This window comes from Ptychodera flava, chromosome 4 (genome assembly GCF_041260155.1).
Source record: "Ptychodera flava strain L36383 chromosome 4, AS_Pfla_20210202, whole genome shotgun sequence".
In the NCBI taxonomy this organism is placed as follows: Eukaryota; Metazoa; Hemichordata; class Enteropneusta; family Ptychoderidae; genus Ptychodera; species Ptychodera flava.
In genome coordinates this window covers 45726414-45744348 of record NC_091931.1, presented here as the reverse complement: position 1 = coordinate 45744348, position 17935 = coordinate 45726414, and the positions used below count along the sequence as shown (strand labels likewise).

At 36.6% G+C, this 17935-nt stretch overlaps 1 protein-coding gene across 2 annotated transcripts in view; it reads left to right on the top strand.

Moving 5' to 3' along the window:
- LOC139131954 (polypeptide N-acetylgalactosaminyltransferase 10-like) overlaps nt 1–16274 on the top strand; it is a 43224-nt gene extending 26950 nt beyond the window's left edge. For both annotated transcript variants that reach the window (XM_070698290.1, XM_070698289.1), the window contains exons 8-13: nt 170–287; nt 462–572; nt 1296–1517; nt 1948–2058; nt 2952–3095; nt 9619–16274. In XM_070698290.1, coding sequence (XP_070554391.1) covers nt 170–287; nt 462–572; nt 1296–1517; nt 1948–2058; nt 2952–3095; nt 9619–9789 — 877 coding nt within the window. In that variant the 3' untranslated portion in view covers nt 9790–16274. The remainder of the gene's footprint in view (nt 1–169; nt 288–461; nt 573–1295; nt 1518–1947; nt 2059–2951; nt 3096–9618) is intronic.
- The last annotated feature ends 1661 nt before the right edge of the window (nt 16275–17935 follow it).

The window sequence follows — 17935 nt, the reverse complement described above, 5'->3', positions numbered from 1 at the left end:
TAAAACAAAATTTTGCAACAAATATGAGCCTCCAACATGGAATTTTCCGAGTTAAAAAATGGTCAAAAGTTACAAATAATGGCCATTTAACGTCACAGTGCAATACTCTAGATGATTGTCAACAAATCTGTGACATTGATATTTTCAAATATTTCTCCCATAAAACCAGGTCACCTATAATGGCTGGAGGCCTGTTTGCTGTTGATCGATTGTACTTCAGTGAAATTGGTGGCTATGATGCAGGATTAGAGATATGGGGAGGCGAACAATATGATTTGTCATTCAAGGTAGGATTGTTTTCAGTTTCTTTTGGCTAATGAAGATCTTCTAAAAAGCTATTTCATGCTCTCCAGAGAGTGTTATGAATGAGAAATGGATATTTATTTTGTTTACGGTAGAAATTACATTTTCACAAAGCAGCCTTTGTTATAAATTATTTCATTGTGTCATTTCTTTGCCAGGTGTGGATGTGTGGTGGCATAATGGAAGACGTTCCCTGTTCCAGGGTTGGACACATTTACAGAAAATTTTCACCTTACTCGTTTCCCTCGGGACCAGGCTCCACAAACGCGGTACTTTATATTACATTGAAATATTCATGTTTGACTGTTTTATTCTCCAAGTAGAGTTGCATTCATGAACGTGTACACTGTATGTAAACAAAGTGCTGGTCTACTGTTTTCATTCTACTGTTTTAAATTGTTTTAGTCAGTTTCCTCATGGAATAAATCTGATGAAAACCTTATCCGTACATTGTTGAAGTTTTGTTCAAGATTTCCTCAGATAATCCTTCAACTTTTGCACACCAAATTCAACCCTGACATCCCTGTTAGTGTGGTTTGGTCCACTCGGGTCACAATAATCAATTGGATGAAACCAAACAATAGTCATTACAGGGACAACCACAAGAAAGATCTTTAACTTGCTGAAGCAGTTTCTATCCTTTTCCTCTTTGCTCTCAAGTTGATATGGCGTATTTTAACAATATTTCAAATTTATTACACTGGTAGCATAGGTGATGCCGTTTATTTTGCTTTGAGAACAATTCTTCTGTGTCAGTGATTGAATGGAGATTCTAGTGTTTCCAATAAAAGAATAATTTGCAGACAATTGGTGATTCCAAACCTGGTGAAGTTATCTGAAATCAACAACAGGTAACTAAAACCTGATTGGCTTTTGCTGATTCAGGTAAATTATGTATCTGTCAGTTTCTTGATGCAATCAGTTGCAGATCTCAACAGTTGATTCTGATTGTCAAAAATACCGGCATTGATTTTCTCTGATTTTGATTGCAGAATTTAATGAGGGTTGTTGAAGTTTGGATGGATGAATACAAGGAGTATTTCTATCAAAGACGTCCTCATTTGAGAGGGCAAAAGTTTGGTGACATCAGCGCCCAGTTGGAGCTGAAAAAACGGTTAAACTGTAAGAGTTTCAAATGGTACTTGACTGAGATAGCACCAGACATACTCAAGTACTATCCGCCTGTAGAACCACCACCATATGCCTGGGGAGAAGTAAGTTTACTGTTTGTTTTTGGTGGAGAGAGAACATGATATACAGATTTTTAATACCTTTCAAATCTCAACATTAGTTAGTTAAATCATATCTGACTGAAGTTATCATCATTATTTATTTATTTATTTATTTATTTATTCATTCATTCACTCACTCATCCATCCAACGGGGAGAAGCCCATTCACAGGATGAGGTATCCATCACGCGGTCCCCAAGTCTCCTGGCTCTGCATGGTCATGAATATGGTCATAAGTCTGTTACCCAACTCACAAATCTATCATTCCTCCTCAACTCTACACTGTATACCATGAGCGGTTCTTGCATATTGTTCTGGATGCTCTGTTGTCTTGGATATTTCTATATCTGCCATGCTTAAAGTTTTGTTCTATTGTAAATTGCCACGACTAATGCTACTTTTAATTGCTTTAGGTGAAGAATGTTGGCAGAGATCTCTGTCTGGATGGTGCAGGAGGCCGTGATGGGAGTAGAGTTAAAGTCAGAAGGTGCAAAACAGACAACACTTCACCTAACAGTGATCAGGTACACATTTATTTTACTACATGTAGCTGTTCTTTTGTATAAAAAATATCTCATTGCTTGTGCATTGGATTGCATTCAGTGATGCTGATAATAATTTCTGTATGTTTCCTCTGTGAAAAGCAAGTGGTTTTAGAGAGAGAACAAACAGCATAAATAAAGTCTTCCTTTCTACTTTAACTTAAAACAGTCTATACAGTTGCTTTGCTTGGTGAAACAGTGAACCAAACTGAACCCTGTCTAAACTGGAAACCTATCTAAACTGAACCCTTTTCCAAGTCCCATTCCAATAGAACTCTATGTTAAAAGGACCTCTGTAAACTGAACACGTCTCCAAACAGAACAGTTTTCTCAGTCCCTGTAGAGTTCAATTAGACAGGTTTTACTGTATTACTTTTTTGAAGCCAGACAATGCGGTTCCTGGATAGAATTCAATGGATGATTATTTTACGGCCAGAAACAAATAACCTCACAATAGTCTTAGTGAATGTAAATACTCATAACAAGAGTAGCCACCATGTGGAAAGCGTTGGGATTAGAACAGAAATCGAAATATCATCTCTTCAGGGCATTTACAGAATCAACAAGACATGATTCATGTTTATAATGTCTTCCATGAGTGCATATAACCATATAACCACAGATGTTCATATTACGCAGTCACCAGGCAGCCCAATCATGCTTTTCCCTGTGTACATTTCTAATGTCATTTTTGAATGAGAGTTGCAAAGACATAGAACCTGTGAAAGGTTTGAAAATCGGATTCATACACTTAGATATAGATAGTCAGAGAACAGTGCTAAAGAGTTTATGATAATTACGATAAAACATATTGCATGGCATTAAAATCATACCCTCATACAAGAAAAGTTGTTGCTATCTATATTTGTTTGCAGTATTTTCAAATGACGTGGCACGTAGATTTGAGACCAGGTCGGAGTAAGAATTGCCTTGATGTGGCAGGTTCATCACCAGGAACATTCATCACATTTTATCCCTGTCATGGTCAAAAAGGAAATCAACATTTTGTATATTATCAAGTAAGTAATTTACTATTCCGTACAGTCTTCATGTCCTAAAATGTACATGGATCGCATTTCTTTGAAACTAAGAATGTGAAAGGAAAATATCAAAGGTTGCGTCCAGTCATCACTGTACAGGTTCTATTAAATGTGTTTACACTGGGAATTTTGCCTATCAGCTTCATTAATACCTGCAGTGACATTTCCAAGAGAATGTTTACAGTAGAGCTACAGCAGAAAATTAAAAAGAAACTTTCCTTTTAAGAGATTTATTTCAAAGAATACCACTTTATCTGGTTTAAAAGGTTACAGAAAACTAAGTAAGAGTGTGTTGATATCAATATATAGATACAGCAATGGCGGCAATGAATGTGACTTATAATAACAGACTCGTATTATTTTACTTTCATGGTTCTGAATGTTGTGAATTTTGCATTATATGCATGTTGACGTAGACATCAGTCAGTAACATTATACAGCACCTCTATTTATAGACTTTGTTTATTTTGCACCCCAGGGTTTAAAATTAATGTGCTATTTTCAGATCGGAAAGTAATAGTCGTCATCATAAAATTATGAAAGCTAATCAGATTATTAGTCCTTTGGCCAAAGGCCCAAAGTACTAATGTGATGACGCGGCCTCTGTTGTTGCATACAGTGGGCCGTATGCTGTGGACGCAGGTATCTCAGAAACGCTTCAGTAACTTTTTCTGAAATTTGGTCTGGTGGTCACTTGGGCATGTATCTCAAACGGTCTTTTTTCTTTTTTGATTGAATCATTTTAAAGTCACTTTTTTAGCTTTTTTCTGATAACCACTATTTTCACTTTTTCCTCAAAACCACTGATTTGATTATTGTGATGTTTGGCATGGGTGTTCGTATAGTTGAAAAACCGTCAGAAATGTTCAAGATTTGGTGATACATGCCTCACATTATTTTTAAACAATATTTTTATCCATTTTTATTTTATATTTACTTGATTTTGCCTCACTTTCGCTAAAGCTACCGTCTGCGCATGCGCACAACTGTAGGACAAAATCTGAGTTGAAGAATCGAAACGGACGCCATCTTGTTTCTCGGTATGGGCACATTTTTGGTAAAGTTGACAGTGATGCACTTTTGCAGCTGTCGTGTATTTTTTTGGTACGAAAGGCGCCTTTGATCGACTGAAGAATGATGGCCTCCGTAGGCGATAAACACCGGTACTGGCAGGCATATCAGTTCTACTGAGGAAGTAATCCACTGGCCCGTATAGGTCAGGGGCTCACTTAGGGGAGAACCACTTGATTTCTGGGGGGGGGGTATAGAGGATTTCGAGGAAAAAAAATTGTCACCAGGTGAAATAAAAGAAAAAATTAAGCCTGTAATGGCTTGAGAAAAAAATATTCTCATAACAGACAGAAATAAAAAAGGAATTGTCACAATGCTGTTGAAATGAGCAAAATTGGAAACTTCATTTTCATGTATTCTTTGCTGGCATGCTGCCAAAGGCACGCAAATGTTTTTACCACAAGTAATTCTTATGTGTTTTCTTCCAGCACTTATGATATAAGCATTCACTACTTTACACCTCGGTGCACTCGATGTTTTTCTTCCCTTTTCTGACCCAAGAAATCATGTTTCAGGATTTCTGTTGCAATATCTCAATGGTATAGGCAATATCTAGATGGGACTATTTGACTTCTGTAAATCGTGAAAATTTAAAACACAAGATAGGAGTCAATAAACTAGTGTTAAAACCAATACATTATTCTCTCAATATAAATATGTTTATGTTAGAAAGATTACAAGTTGACAATGAAAATTGAGGAACAACAAATATAATGAAATACAATGTGTGAGCCTTGTTTCTCTGACCACAAAAGATAACATCTCCCCTGAGAACATAAAAGGAATTGACTGTTTTAAAGAAAAGCAGGTATAGTACTGATCACAGTTGATTTGCTAAAAAAGTGTTCTATAATTTAAAGTTGTATATATAATAGACTTTCCATTTTGTTTGTCATTTGTTGGAATGTAAAATGAATAAATAAAAACATCCTGTGATATGTGAAACACTGGCTTAAATTTGAAAATTGCACTGCTACTCCATTTGAAAAAAAAAATTGATGCAGGTCTGACTGTAGAAATCAAAAAATGCTGTCTCTCTAACAAAAAAAGTTCCCATACCCACTTCCTGCATACCCCCCCCCCCGAAATCAAATGGTCTCCCCTTAATATGCGCATGCGCACATAACAAGTTAGCGTTGTTTTTTCGAGGACTTTGAAAAAAAAACCCCGAGGCCTTCATGTTTCTCGGTCAGTTGCGAATTTTGACGTTTTAAAGGTTTTAGCGTATATTTGATTGCTGTCATGTATTTTTTGGCACGAAACGCTCCTTCGATAGACTGAAGAATGATGGCCTCCGAGGCTCCGTACTCGGTACTCCCCAGTACCGGCGAATCCATTGCTTTTAATAGCGAGGCAACCCGACCGGCGGCCCGTACTAATAGCTGGGTGAGAGCGAGGGAATGCTCTGTCCTTCTACCTCCGGCCTCCATGTCATACAAACTGGCGTCTTTTTATGTTAACGTACTGTCCTTTCGACACAGCGATTCCTTTTAGTTTTCTGTTGCTTATTTTGGGTAATTTCGACAGTTGTGCATTGATTTTGACATCATTTTTGACTTCGATCGCTAAAGTGTGTGCTTTTAAAGTTTTATGTTGACCGATTTACTAAGGAAGTACGCGCACTTCAGAATCACGGCATAATCCGACATGGTAATTTGGCATGATCATCAGATCATACATGATCCGAGATTGCACTTTAGCAAGGTCACGATAACTAATGTTGTTTGTTTCACTGTCGTTTAATACCTATATTTCCACTAAAAGACCATTAGAATTTCCTCCTGGCTACTTTGAAATCGTGCACTGGCATGCATGTAGTTGTCAACATCACTATGCTTGTTTGTGGCGAACAAAAACCCATCGGCAATCGCCACGATCTCAAAAGCGTGGCGACAGCTGATTTCGTCGAAATTGATAAAACTAAGCAGTCCAAATATATGCTAAAGACAAAATAAAAAACTCTTTATTTAAAGCGCTTACTTGAAATTGTAAAGGAAGACAAAATATTCTCGCGATCTCCATGAACTGGCCTTCCGATCACGCTGATACTGAGATCATGGAGGTAGTGCTGAGCTTTATTGACACAATATTTCATATCGCAGTATCAAATCAAACTGATTACAAAATCCCTGGATCAGCGATATTTTAGTGAAATTTCCACATTAATCATAACTTGTGAAAAGTAAACGTGAAACAAAGACGTCGTGTATGCTGTCGATCGACAGCATTGTGTGAACCATAAAACCAGCTGGCATGGCATGTGCATTGACTGCACATGATAAAAGCAAGTCGACATTGCAATATCAAACGGTCTACATCTTGTGAAAACAACGACGTAGCAGTGAAAGTTGTAATAGTAATCGGTAAAAACTCTTCACTGATGAACTGATAATAGCGTCAAACAAATGAAATTGCATATTTAGAGAAGGAAAACCAACGTCTCATCGTGGCCTTGAGTGAGAATAAACAATGGCGGATGTGCGGAGTGGGACTATTCTATTTAGGTAACGGGGGTACGGAGGGACACAGATTCATGAAGGTAAAACGTGGCATTTTCCTAGCGATGCTGTCGCGGGAACTTCAATGTCCCATTGTTGTAACACCTTTTCAATAGTTTTTCTGATCGGAAAAGTAATTTTATTAACTGTAATGATCTATTATACGCTCATCACCTTTCTGTATCGGGGTTTAACCAGGGTAAGAGCACATAAAGTAAAGTGAAGTAAGCCTTTATTGAAATCCTATCCCCATTGGGGATCTTGATCATAAAGTGCAATACAGGTTTTGCAAAATCAACAACAAAAGAGTATATATAGATGAGGATGTAACATGTTCATCAATATTTTACTCTTTTTCATTTTTATTTTGGTCTGAGTTCAAACAATTTTCCCAAATCACATAATGATGATTTGTCTGTTCTTAAAAATGTTTATAAGGTCTTGTGTGTCTCTGAATGTGTTTTTACAAATGTTTTAATTAGTTTACTTAAACATCATGTCTACTGTGTGGCTAATGAAAGTTGCGTGTGGCTAATAAATTAGGACCAAATTAGCCACACTGAGTAAGTGTGGCTACTAACTTGAAAATCCTACCGCTAACCCTGATTGTATGTCCTTTCCTGCACTACATAATTCAAATTAAATATTGTTTTTGGCCTATACATACTTGAGGGGTAAGCTTATTTAGTCTCATACATTAAAGATGCACTGTTGACCTACAGAGTCCAAACTTTTTATCATTGTATTGTAGATAGGTATACACTCCAAATACTAAGTACAAGTGTGGTGAGTGTAACAAGCAAATGTTTTTTAGTCAATGGTTCATATCAAGGTTGTTGATACTTACAATCCACACTTGAACTTATGCTGGAGCGGTAACCAACCAGTTCAAATAACTTTCATTTATGTCAAAACAATTTGACATTTTGCCAAATTTCACATTTTATGGCAATTAATAAACAGTAAGGAGGTACAAAGGACGTCGGTGCCCCCCCTGGCCCCATGTTAAAGTCAGCTTCTATGCCAATATTTGATATGGCATGTGTTTGGCAAAATATCACATTGTTTTCATTTTGCATTGTGACTTTAACCAATCCTTATTCTGTGTAATTTTTCAGGCAAACTCCCATTTTTGTGTTCTCTTCATTTTTATTTTGTATTCACTTTGAGCCGAGAGGCGTGAAAACGGTAGTGATAATTACTTGAAAAGCAGTTACCTTGATTAAAACATGCATTTTTGATTGGGTAATCCATCAAAATTCGTCAAATTCATAATACATTGTTTACAATGAAAATATATCACAAAGCAAGATCTGTAAGTGTGTTTCATTTTCACACAGTGAAGAGAGAGTTCTCAGTACAGGTTGATGAACATTGTGGAACAATTATGAAGAGACATGAAAATCTGATGTGCAGCAACAAATGTACTTTATACATTATTCTCCTTTCTGAGAATATTCCATTCAACTTTTCACAGTAGTTGTTGGCAATGGTTTCCTTATTTGTGAGGAGAGAAAACTGCCGTTCAGATAGAAATGATAATCTGTGTTTAGTTTTACATGGTCTTTCAGTGTTAATTCAGTATTTTCACAGATGATCAAAAATATTCCCAATCTCAGAGACAAGTTGATGTAGTCTGTACTGTTATCATGGAGAAGTCATCGCACCATACAACAGTTATCAAAATTTGGAATACTGGATCATTAAGAAATAAACATTTAATTTACAAACAGCATTCTTTGCAAGAACTGATGCACTCTGTAATATTTATTTTATGGATCAAATATGAGAATTTAGTTGAGGAAGGTCATAAGTAGCATAGTGTCAGCAGGGCAAGTGTTTTCCTGCTTGAGGCAAACATATTCCATCATTTGGTCAATACTTTAATAAGATGGCTCTCAGCATGCACAATAGGTTTACTAATGTGGCTTGAAATGAATATTTTAAAGAATGCAAATATTGGCAGAAACCAATGAATAATATTATACTTTCAGAGTGAGTTGTGCACAGGGTGTGTAACATATGTTGTAACACATACCATGTAAACAACAATGGCTACACTGTCATAGAATGTATAATGCATTGTACTATAGCTTCTGATCAAGCAACATACCAGCATTAGTGACCTTAAATCTACTGAAAATGAATCATTATTAAGGTAGAGCACGCCTTCAGGACAGACCTTCAGACTTTCAAATTTTTACAATTCTTTTCTTATCTACTGATTGTGGGGGCTCATTTTGGAGCTCTTAGAGTAAGAAAAATTTTCACTTTCTTAGCTTTTTGAAAATCGAACATTTAATTTTTCATTTAATTCAATCCATTATCTAACAGTCAAAGACCCAACTTACAGGATGAGGTACCCATAACCCACTACCCAATGGAGCAATGAGGAGTAAAGTGCCTTGCTCAGGGGCACAACACCATGATAATGAGTCTCAAATTCACATCCTCCAACAATGAGTCTGTTACTTCAGACTTACCGGTCTCGAACCTACCATCCTCTGATAGTGAGACCGGTACCCTAACCACTGCCCCACAGTGCTTCCCACAGTGAAAATGTTAATAGGTAATTTGTTTCTTCAGTACCAAACTTAGCACGGTGCCCCCCTTGATTTAGGAAGAGAACGGTTGTGTTTCCCGTAATGTCCAGCAATAAATATTATGTCATCATAAATGTGTTCTTAGCACATTTGTTTCTATCATTCTTTTATCATACTAGGTATTTGAATGTTCCGGGCAAGTGATACAAAAGTTAGGGTCTAGGACAAGCTGTTGCAACTCCAGTGATGATTTTGCAGCCCAGTGTGTTCTCAACAACCTTCCATAGAAAACACCACGGCAATAGAATTTCGATAGGTGAATATGTGAGGCATGCATAAACACTCTCTCTCTCTCTCTCTCTCTCTCTCTCTCTCTCTCTCTCTCTGTAGGACTCTGGTCTGATGTACCACCCAGTGTCCAATAAATGCATGGACGCAAGACAAGACGGTGAGGATGTTGCTATGTCCATATGCAACAAACAAGAATCAACACAACAATGGCATTTCAAGAATTACAATGCAACATTGCTCAGAGATATACAGACTTACAGACTCAGGTGAAAATAGCTAAACTGTAGGTCCCCATTTTCAAATAGCTATACTTTAGGTCCCCACTCGCAAATAGCTATATTGTAAGTCCATACTTTCAAGCACAGATTGAAACATTTTTCTCTGATTTCTTTCGCTAGAGATTCAACTACACAGAAAACAACATAATACACCAAGATTTGGTGAGGAAAAAGTTGGTACATCCTTTGAAGATATTGTGAAATTTTTTTTAAAGTACTACTAGACGACTTATTTGCACTATTTATTTATTATGGAGATATATTTGGTTTCAAAATTTATTTCAAGAGAATATAATTCACCTAACACTTTTGGAAATGCATATATTTTGTTAAGTCAGACACTATCAGCTTTCAATCAATACGTGAAAATGCAATTTTATTGAAAGCCTTGCCGTTTCCAAAGGTTTTGTAGCTATGTGTGTTTGCAACATCACACAGCTGTGATCACGTCTCAGTAATCCCTCTCAGCTCTTACAAAGTAAGATTACAGTCAAATGCTGGGGAAATCACCCAGAAAAGGGATCAAAGTTTTGATGGCTTGTCAAGTTCTGGAAGGCAGAGAGGATTACACGCCTTCTCCAGTGAAGAAGATGTCTTTGAAGTGGGTTCAATACTGGCAGAGTCAATTAGACTCAATTTATACAATATGTTGAACGATACTCTGCAAAAGTACACTTCATCGGAGATATTCTTCTGGGATTGTCTGTGGCTTGGAGAATAAAACTATCAAAGGAAGAAAGTATAGAATGTAACCTCAGTATCTGGATAAATTCACACTGTGTTGAGTATCGTCATTGACAACTGATCTTCAGGCGTATATTGCCACAAAGTCAGTCAAGACGTTTTTAGCTCCCATAGCCATATGTATATATGGCAATGGAAGCTATTCTTATAGGCTAGGGAAATGTCTGTATGTATGTATGTCTGTATGTCTGTATGTCTGTGTGTCTGTATGTCTGTATGTCTGTATGTCTGTATGTCTGTCCGTCAACATCAAAACTCCAAAACCGCTGTACATTTCATCTTGATATTTGGTGTGTACATGGATGATGGGCTATAGATGAGATTTTGTTCAAATGAAGTTGTCATTGCCAAAAATATGCAAATTAAGTGAAAAAATGTAAAAACAGTCAAAATTGAAAAACTCAAGAACCACTGAGCAGATTACATGAAAAATTAGCATGTAAGTACTTGGGCTGACATGAAATGATTGTGCACATCTTGGGTCAGTATCTTGGACTTGCTATTTTTCATGAATTTTTTGTAATTTTCTCCCATTTTTGGTCAAAAAATCTCCTGCTCTGAAACCACAAGTCCGATTGATTTGAAACTTGGTATGGAAGTGCATAGGAGTGATCTTTCCCAAATTTGGGCAAATCGTGGTGAAATTTGCATATTTTTAGTTTACACGTCCATAGACTCCCATGTATAAGGCAGATCTCCATAGACTCCCATGTATAAGGCCACGAAAAATAAAATTTAGTTTCTCATCGTATTCATATTGCAAAAAGGATGCAGTGACACAATTTTTAGTCCCCACGGATGAAGTCCAGTGAGCTTATAGATTGGGTCATGTCCGTCTGTTCGTCCATCCGTGAGTCCATCCGTTCACGCATATATCTCGGATATTTTGACAAAATGTCATGTGACCTTGATGACCTTTGATCTCAATTATACATATTTGTCCATAACTCAGTAACCACAAGTGCTACCCACCTTCATATATGGTATGATGGGACAGCTTATGACGCCACATATTGTACCTCATTAATTATGCACATATCTAATTTTGAGCGAGCCAATACAGCTAGAGGTCTGATTTTTGGTATATAGGGATAACTTAGCAAAACAATTTTTTTGACAAAATGTCACGTGACCTCGGTGACCTTTGACCTCAAATATACATATTTGTCCATAACTCAGTAACCACAAGTGCTACAGCCTTCATGTATGGTATGATGGGACACCTTATGACGCCAAATATTGTACCTCATTAATTATGCACATATCTAATTTTGAGCGAGCCAATAGAGCTAGAGGTCTGATTTTGTGTATATAGGGATAACTTAGCAATACAATTTTTTTGACAAAATGTCACGTGACCTCGGTGACCTTTGACCTCAAATATACATATTTGTCCATAACTCAGTAACCACAAGTGCTACACCCTTCATATATGGTATGATGGGACAGCTTATGACGCCACATATTGTACCTCATTAATTATGCGCATATCTAATTTTGAGCGAGCCAATACAGCTAGAGGTCTGATTTTTGGTATATAGGGATAACTTAGCAATACAATTTTTTTGACAAAATGTCACGTGACCTCGGTGACCTTTGACCTCAAATATACATATTTGTCCATAACTCAGTAACCCCAAGTGCTACAGCCTTCATGTATGGTATGATGGGACAGCTTATGACGCCACATATTGTACCTCATTAATTATGCACATATCTAATTTTGAGCGAGCCAATAGAGCTAGAGGTCTGATTTTTGGTATATAGGGATAACTTAGCAATACAATTTTTTGACAAAATGTCACGTGACCTCGGTGACCTTTGACCTCAAATATACATATTTGTCCATAACTCAGTAACCACAAGTGCTACACCCTTCATATATGGTATGATGGGACACCTTATGACGCCACATATTGTACCTCATTAATTATGCACATATCTAATTTTGAGCGAGCCAATAGAGCTAGAGGTCTGATTTTTGGTATATAGGGATAACTTAGCAAAACAATTTTTTTGACAAAATGTCACGTGACCACGGTGACCTTTGACCTCAATATACATATTTTTCCATAACTCGGTAACCACAAGTGCTACACCCTTCATGTTTGGTATGAAGGGACACCTTATGACGCCACATACTGTACCTCAATAATTATGCGCATATCTCATTCTGAGCGAGGCAATAGAGCTGGATGTCTGATTTTTGGTATATAGGGATAACTATAGGAGAGAAATTTTTTGACCAAATGTCATGTGACCTCGATGACCTTTTACCTAAAATATATGTTTATGTCAATAAATAAGTAACCACAAGTGCTATGTCCTTTGTATTTAGTAGGATGGGAGACCTTATGACAACACACGCTTTACCTCATTAATTATGTACACATCTAATTCTGGGCAAGCGAATAGAGCTAGAGATCTGATTTTTTGGCATATAGGGATTAATTAGCAATATAATTTTTTTTTTCAAAATGTCATGTGACCTCAATGACCTTTGACCTTGATTATACATATATATGCATATTTCAGTAACCACAAGTTCTATACCCTCCAATTTTGATAGGATATTAGACCTTAAGATGTCACATCTTGTACCTCATTTATAATGCGCATATGTATTTCTTGGCTGGCCAATACTACTAGAGGTCTGATCTTTTTTTCCCGATTTAGAACCATAACTTAGACATGCCTCATGTGTTTCAAATTGGGAACAACGACATAGACCTATGTGCCCATAGATCTCATTATATACACTCCAGTGATACTTCTTAATGACCACATTTTCCTGCCCCATCAAGACTAATACTCCTATTACAAGTGGGGACTATGTCATTGTAAATGACTTGTTGAGTTAATGGTTGTATCACAGTATTCGATATATCTAATTCTGTATTTTTCCATTTTATATTCTGAATAATTACATTAAACATATTTCACTGTCTCCAGTACATTTCATTTAAGTATTTTCACTTCATGCACTTTATCCCTTTCACACATGTTCAAATATCTGACCAGAGAACAAACACTAAATAGTCCAGGATGGGAGCTACAGTGTCATTGACGCTATTTTTTATTTGAAAACTCTTGCATCTCATATCATGATAACTGTATCGTCATATTTGCAGACATGACCTGTGTCTACTGTTTATTGCTTCTTGAGAGTTTAGTTTTCCAAGTGAAATCGGATAAACATCTTCCTTGACCCTGACCTCAGCTTGAATATGAAAGCTATTAATATGTGCTTTTGTAATTTCCGTGAAAGCGTGAAGCGTATCTTTTGTGGAAAGACGAATCAGAAATAAGACTAGATGTCTATTATTGCTTAATTCATGGATCCTAGGATGAATTTACTGCGGATCATTGACACTGATGGTGATGTTAACCTTACAAAATAGCAGGCTGTCTTTTTTCACAGTTTAAATATACTGCTTTAAAATGACAGTTGTTAAAATCCACACAGTTGCATTTATATCAAACTTCCTGCCCAATTTATTGACGTGTGGTTAATTTATGCCAATCATAAATTTTTTGGCTGCATTTTCTTTTTTATGTTGGATGATACCATTTTCTGTACATTAAAATTAGGGCACACTGGTGGAGGTTGTCCTCACCTACCATGTGACAGCGGCATGCTATTGTAATAACTCTTCTTATTTGCTGGAGGTGTTTTCCAGCAAGGAGTTGTTTTCAAAGAGCAGATTTCTTGCCAGTGGCGGAGAGCTGGTTTTAGATCGCACCGAACAAAGATTACAGACGCAAATCAAAAAGAGAGCTGTGTTTTCGTGGGGAATACTGTATGTGATGTGTTTTCACAGGCAAAACAGAGCGTGATGGGTGGAGTGTGTACTTTTTAACATGTTTGCATTCACTCTGAGTTGGATGTATTTCAGTCAGGTCAACGTTTGATTTCAGTGTTGATTTCAAATATAGGAGTATTCACCTCCCATGACATTTGATCTCTCAGTGGAATGGACAAACATTGAAATTTGTATTTTGAAATGGTCCATACACAGGATAGATTTCCTTGGAGATGGCAATTTTTCAATTTCAACTGTACACAACCCCATTTCAAAGAAACTTCTTACTGCGTACAATTTTAATACTAAATTTATTTCCTTTTTATCCTTAATTTTCATGTGATATTCAGTGTAGCATGTTTTATTTCTTTGCAATGATATTACTGTTCTATGCACTGTTTTTCACATCACAGTCACATGTCAAATTGTGAGTTCAATGCACTTCTACTCCTCAACAGGGAGTTATGTAAATTCTTGATTGAAATCAAGGTTTATGTAATTTTTTTCTGCGTTTTTACTTTTATGTCACTTCTGCAGAATTTTGAATTATTTATGAATTCATGTGTGAAAAATATTCCACCAATGGAATGACATGTCTTTGTTTTGGTCCCCAATGTTGAGTGAATTTTCAATAAAATCTTACTTGTTTACTTGATTATTTCAAATGAATTGTAAATATCTACTAAATGCAGATACCTGTGACAGTCTCATTTTCATCAATAATGTGTCTTTCCACTTACCTTGCCTTGTATGTAAAGCTTTTGAAAGCAGAATTTGATCAGATTTAAATCGTTATTTCAAGACCACTCCCTTGCTTCAGGCAGTGTGGCATCTTCACATGTCACATACATCATTTAACGATGGTGTAAGTATAGTTTACATATATTGCACATCATGTGATTTGGTTTCTGTGTATTTGCCATCTTGGAATGAATTGTATCAGGTGCCTGTATATATTGCTACAATGACAAAATGTTTGATTTTTAAAATCACACTACCACACCTGTAATTCTGACTTCAGTGATGTTGACTGTGATATCGCTGTTCTGTCAATTTAACGCATTTCTGTTGGCAAGTTTTTTCTGACATATGAAATCCCAAGTAACCAATAGAAATGTCGAAAGATGTCAGTTTTTGTGTCGGTGATATTTTGAAAAGGGTTCCCCCAGTCTGTAATCAAAGCTACCATGGATACATGATACATTTACCTGTGTATAGACATCATATGAAAAATACTTTATATTTGTCAAGTAATTATCTAGAGTCTTAAAAATTGTTCCTAAGTGTGAAATAAGTGAATTAAGTATGTGTTGTATTGCCTTTGTGTGTTTAAAATTTATGGAATTCAAACATCGTAAAAAATAAATTGTGGTATCTCTTAATGAAAAGAAAATGTAGAACAACTATAGCGGTTTATCTTTTCAGCTTCTGATCCAGTGTTGGACATGTGTACATCTGGATGTAAATATTGCGTGTAAAGAATGGAATGTTTACAGCTGTTTTTATTTGACCCATTCACAACCAATGTTTTGTTCCAGTTATGTCATCTTCAGTGGTACGGTATGTGACCACCCATGACATTGTTAGTTTTAATGATCCTGATTTTTCATCAGTTACAAACAAAACTTGACATTAATGTCGTCTGCTTTCATGTTCTTGAAATCATGCTGTGTTATCATGATTGCTGCCTGGACTTGCAGCTAATTTTAATATAGCAATGTTGTAAGGTTCAACAAACTTTACATGTCCTTTGGAGTTATTTTTAACATATTGTACTGATGATGATGATGATGATGATGATGATTTTGAACTTTGAGTTTCCGAGCAACTCAAGGTCAACATCGGAAAACACTCAACTTGTATCACCTTTTTATGAATTCAAATATGAAATGTATAACCTGGATTGAATAAAAATACTCATTTGTCCAGAGAGTGTGTCCTTTATCATCTGTTGAAGCCTTTCTGTGATTGGCTTACAAGGAAAGAAGTGCACTTTTGATTGGCCAATCTCAGTCTGTGTGGTATTGAAATGATTCGATTCTGTGATGTCCCTGAAAGAAAGCGCTACCAGGTATCAGGCGAGATTAAAGTGGCGCTGTGACTGTTTGTGGACCATTGGTTCCTACAATTTTACTTTTATTGAAAAGTAGTTTTCTTCCAACATGATGATCTGAGTGGTCACCAGGACAGACTTTCACTTCAGTTGCAGACAAAACTTATTTCAAATAGAAAATGCCTTGGTGACAAATATTCAGTCAATTCTCACTCTTTCACAACACTTGGCTTCTCTGCTGCTCATTGGACTGATTTTAATGCTTGTTTAGCAAACAGAAGTTTTCACCATTTTGTGTTTGTGAAAATTGACAATTCCAGTTTTCCTGATGGAGTTAACACAGGGATGTCAGCCATTTTGAATTTCAAATATCATGAAATTTCATTAGTTTCTGTAGTAATGTTAAATATTTGCATGGCAACCCCATTTTCTATTCTTGATCATGAAAGAGAATGGTTTAAAATTTTCCGAGGAAAGTTTGAGAAAACATTGACTATTAGTTTCAAGGCATGCAGTGGTCTATATGTAGTGACCAGTAGTGGACACTTATTTTTGCCACAGGTTCCTCTAGCAATCTACAAACATTCCATACAGTACACAGAGCTTATACTAGTCTGGCAGAGACCCTGCGATTCGCGTTCTCTCCTGTTGGAACACGCGTGTGCCCTTCAGAGACGCGACGCGAATCCCAGGGTCTAGACATTCTTGCAAGCGACCGGTCGGATTTCTGCCTGATCCGGGTACTTTATAGAACTCCACACATCCGTTAATCAAAAATAAATGACAGGTAGCATAGACAAATAAAATTAAAAATGAAAAATAAAAACATTCCGCGTATATAGGTCTACCAGCTACTAGTATATATTCTCTCTGCCCAGTTAGATAGGTGTTTCTTTTGACATCACTACCCTTATGAATATTCATATACTTGCAAGAACCAACAGTCACTGTGTCCGGCAGCGCGTGCTCACAGCTGCACAGCCTTCAAATGCAGGCCCATCGCGGCGCGCACAAAACAAGGCACAGCGACTGTGGAGAGTCTAAACTTATACCAGACAACCAATATTAAAATATTAAAAGACCTGTAGCTGTCACTTTTGAAGATTTTTTCACTATTTCTATTTTGTATGTCAATTGTGAGTTCTTGCTCTACTTCACAAAGCAAGTTAGAACACCTGCTGGCTTGTCAACTACACTGTTATTGCATACATTTGAATTCTAGTCCAGACCAGAATTCACTTGTCAGCAATATACAATGCAGTCTACACAAGTACAGGCTTTGAGTTGACAAGCTGAATACTGTGTATTTCAATATACTTTGGAGAGTAAAACAAGAAACTGTAATCGATATAAAAAATAATCAAAAGTTACAACATCTGGCCCTATAAGGATTCACATTATTGTTTCGTGCAGGTGATCAGAAGGCATTTCATCGTATCTTGAAACAATAAAAACTAACGACCATGTCATTTGTATAATTAGTGTGGTTGAAATTACCACTCTTGTTGCCATGACTACCATCACAAGCTTGCACGCTA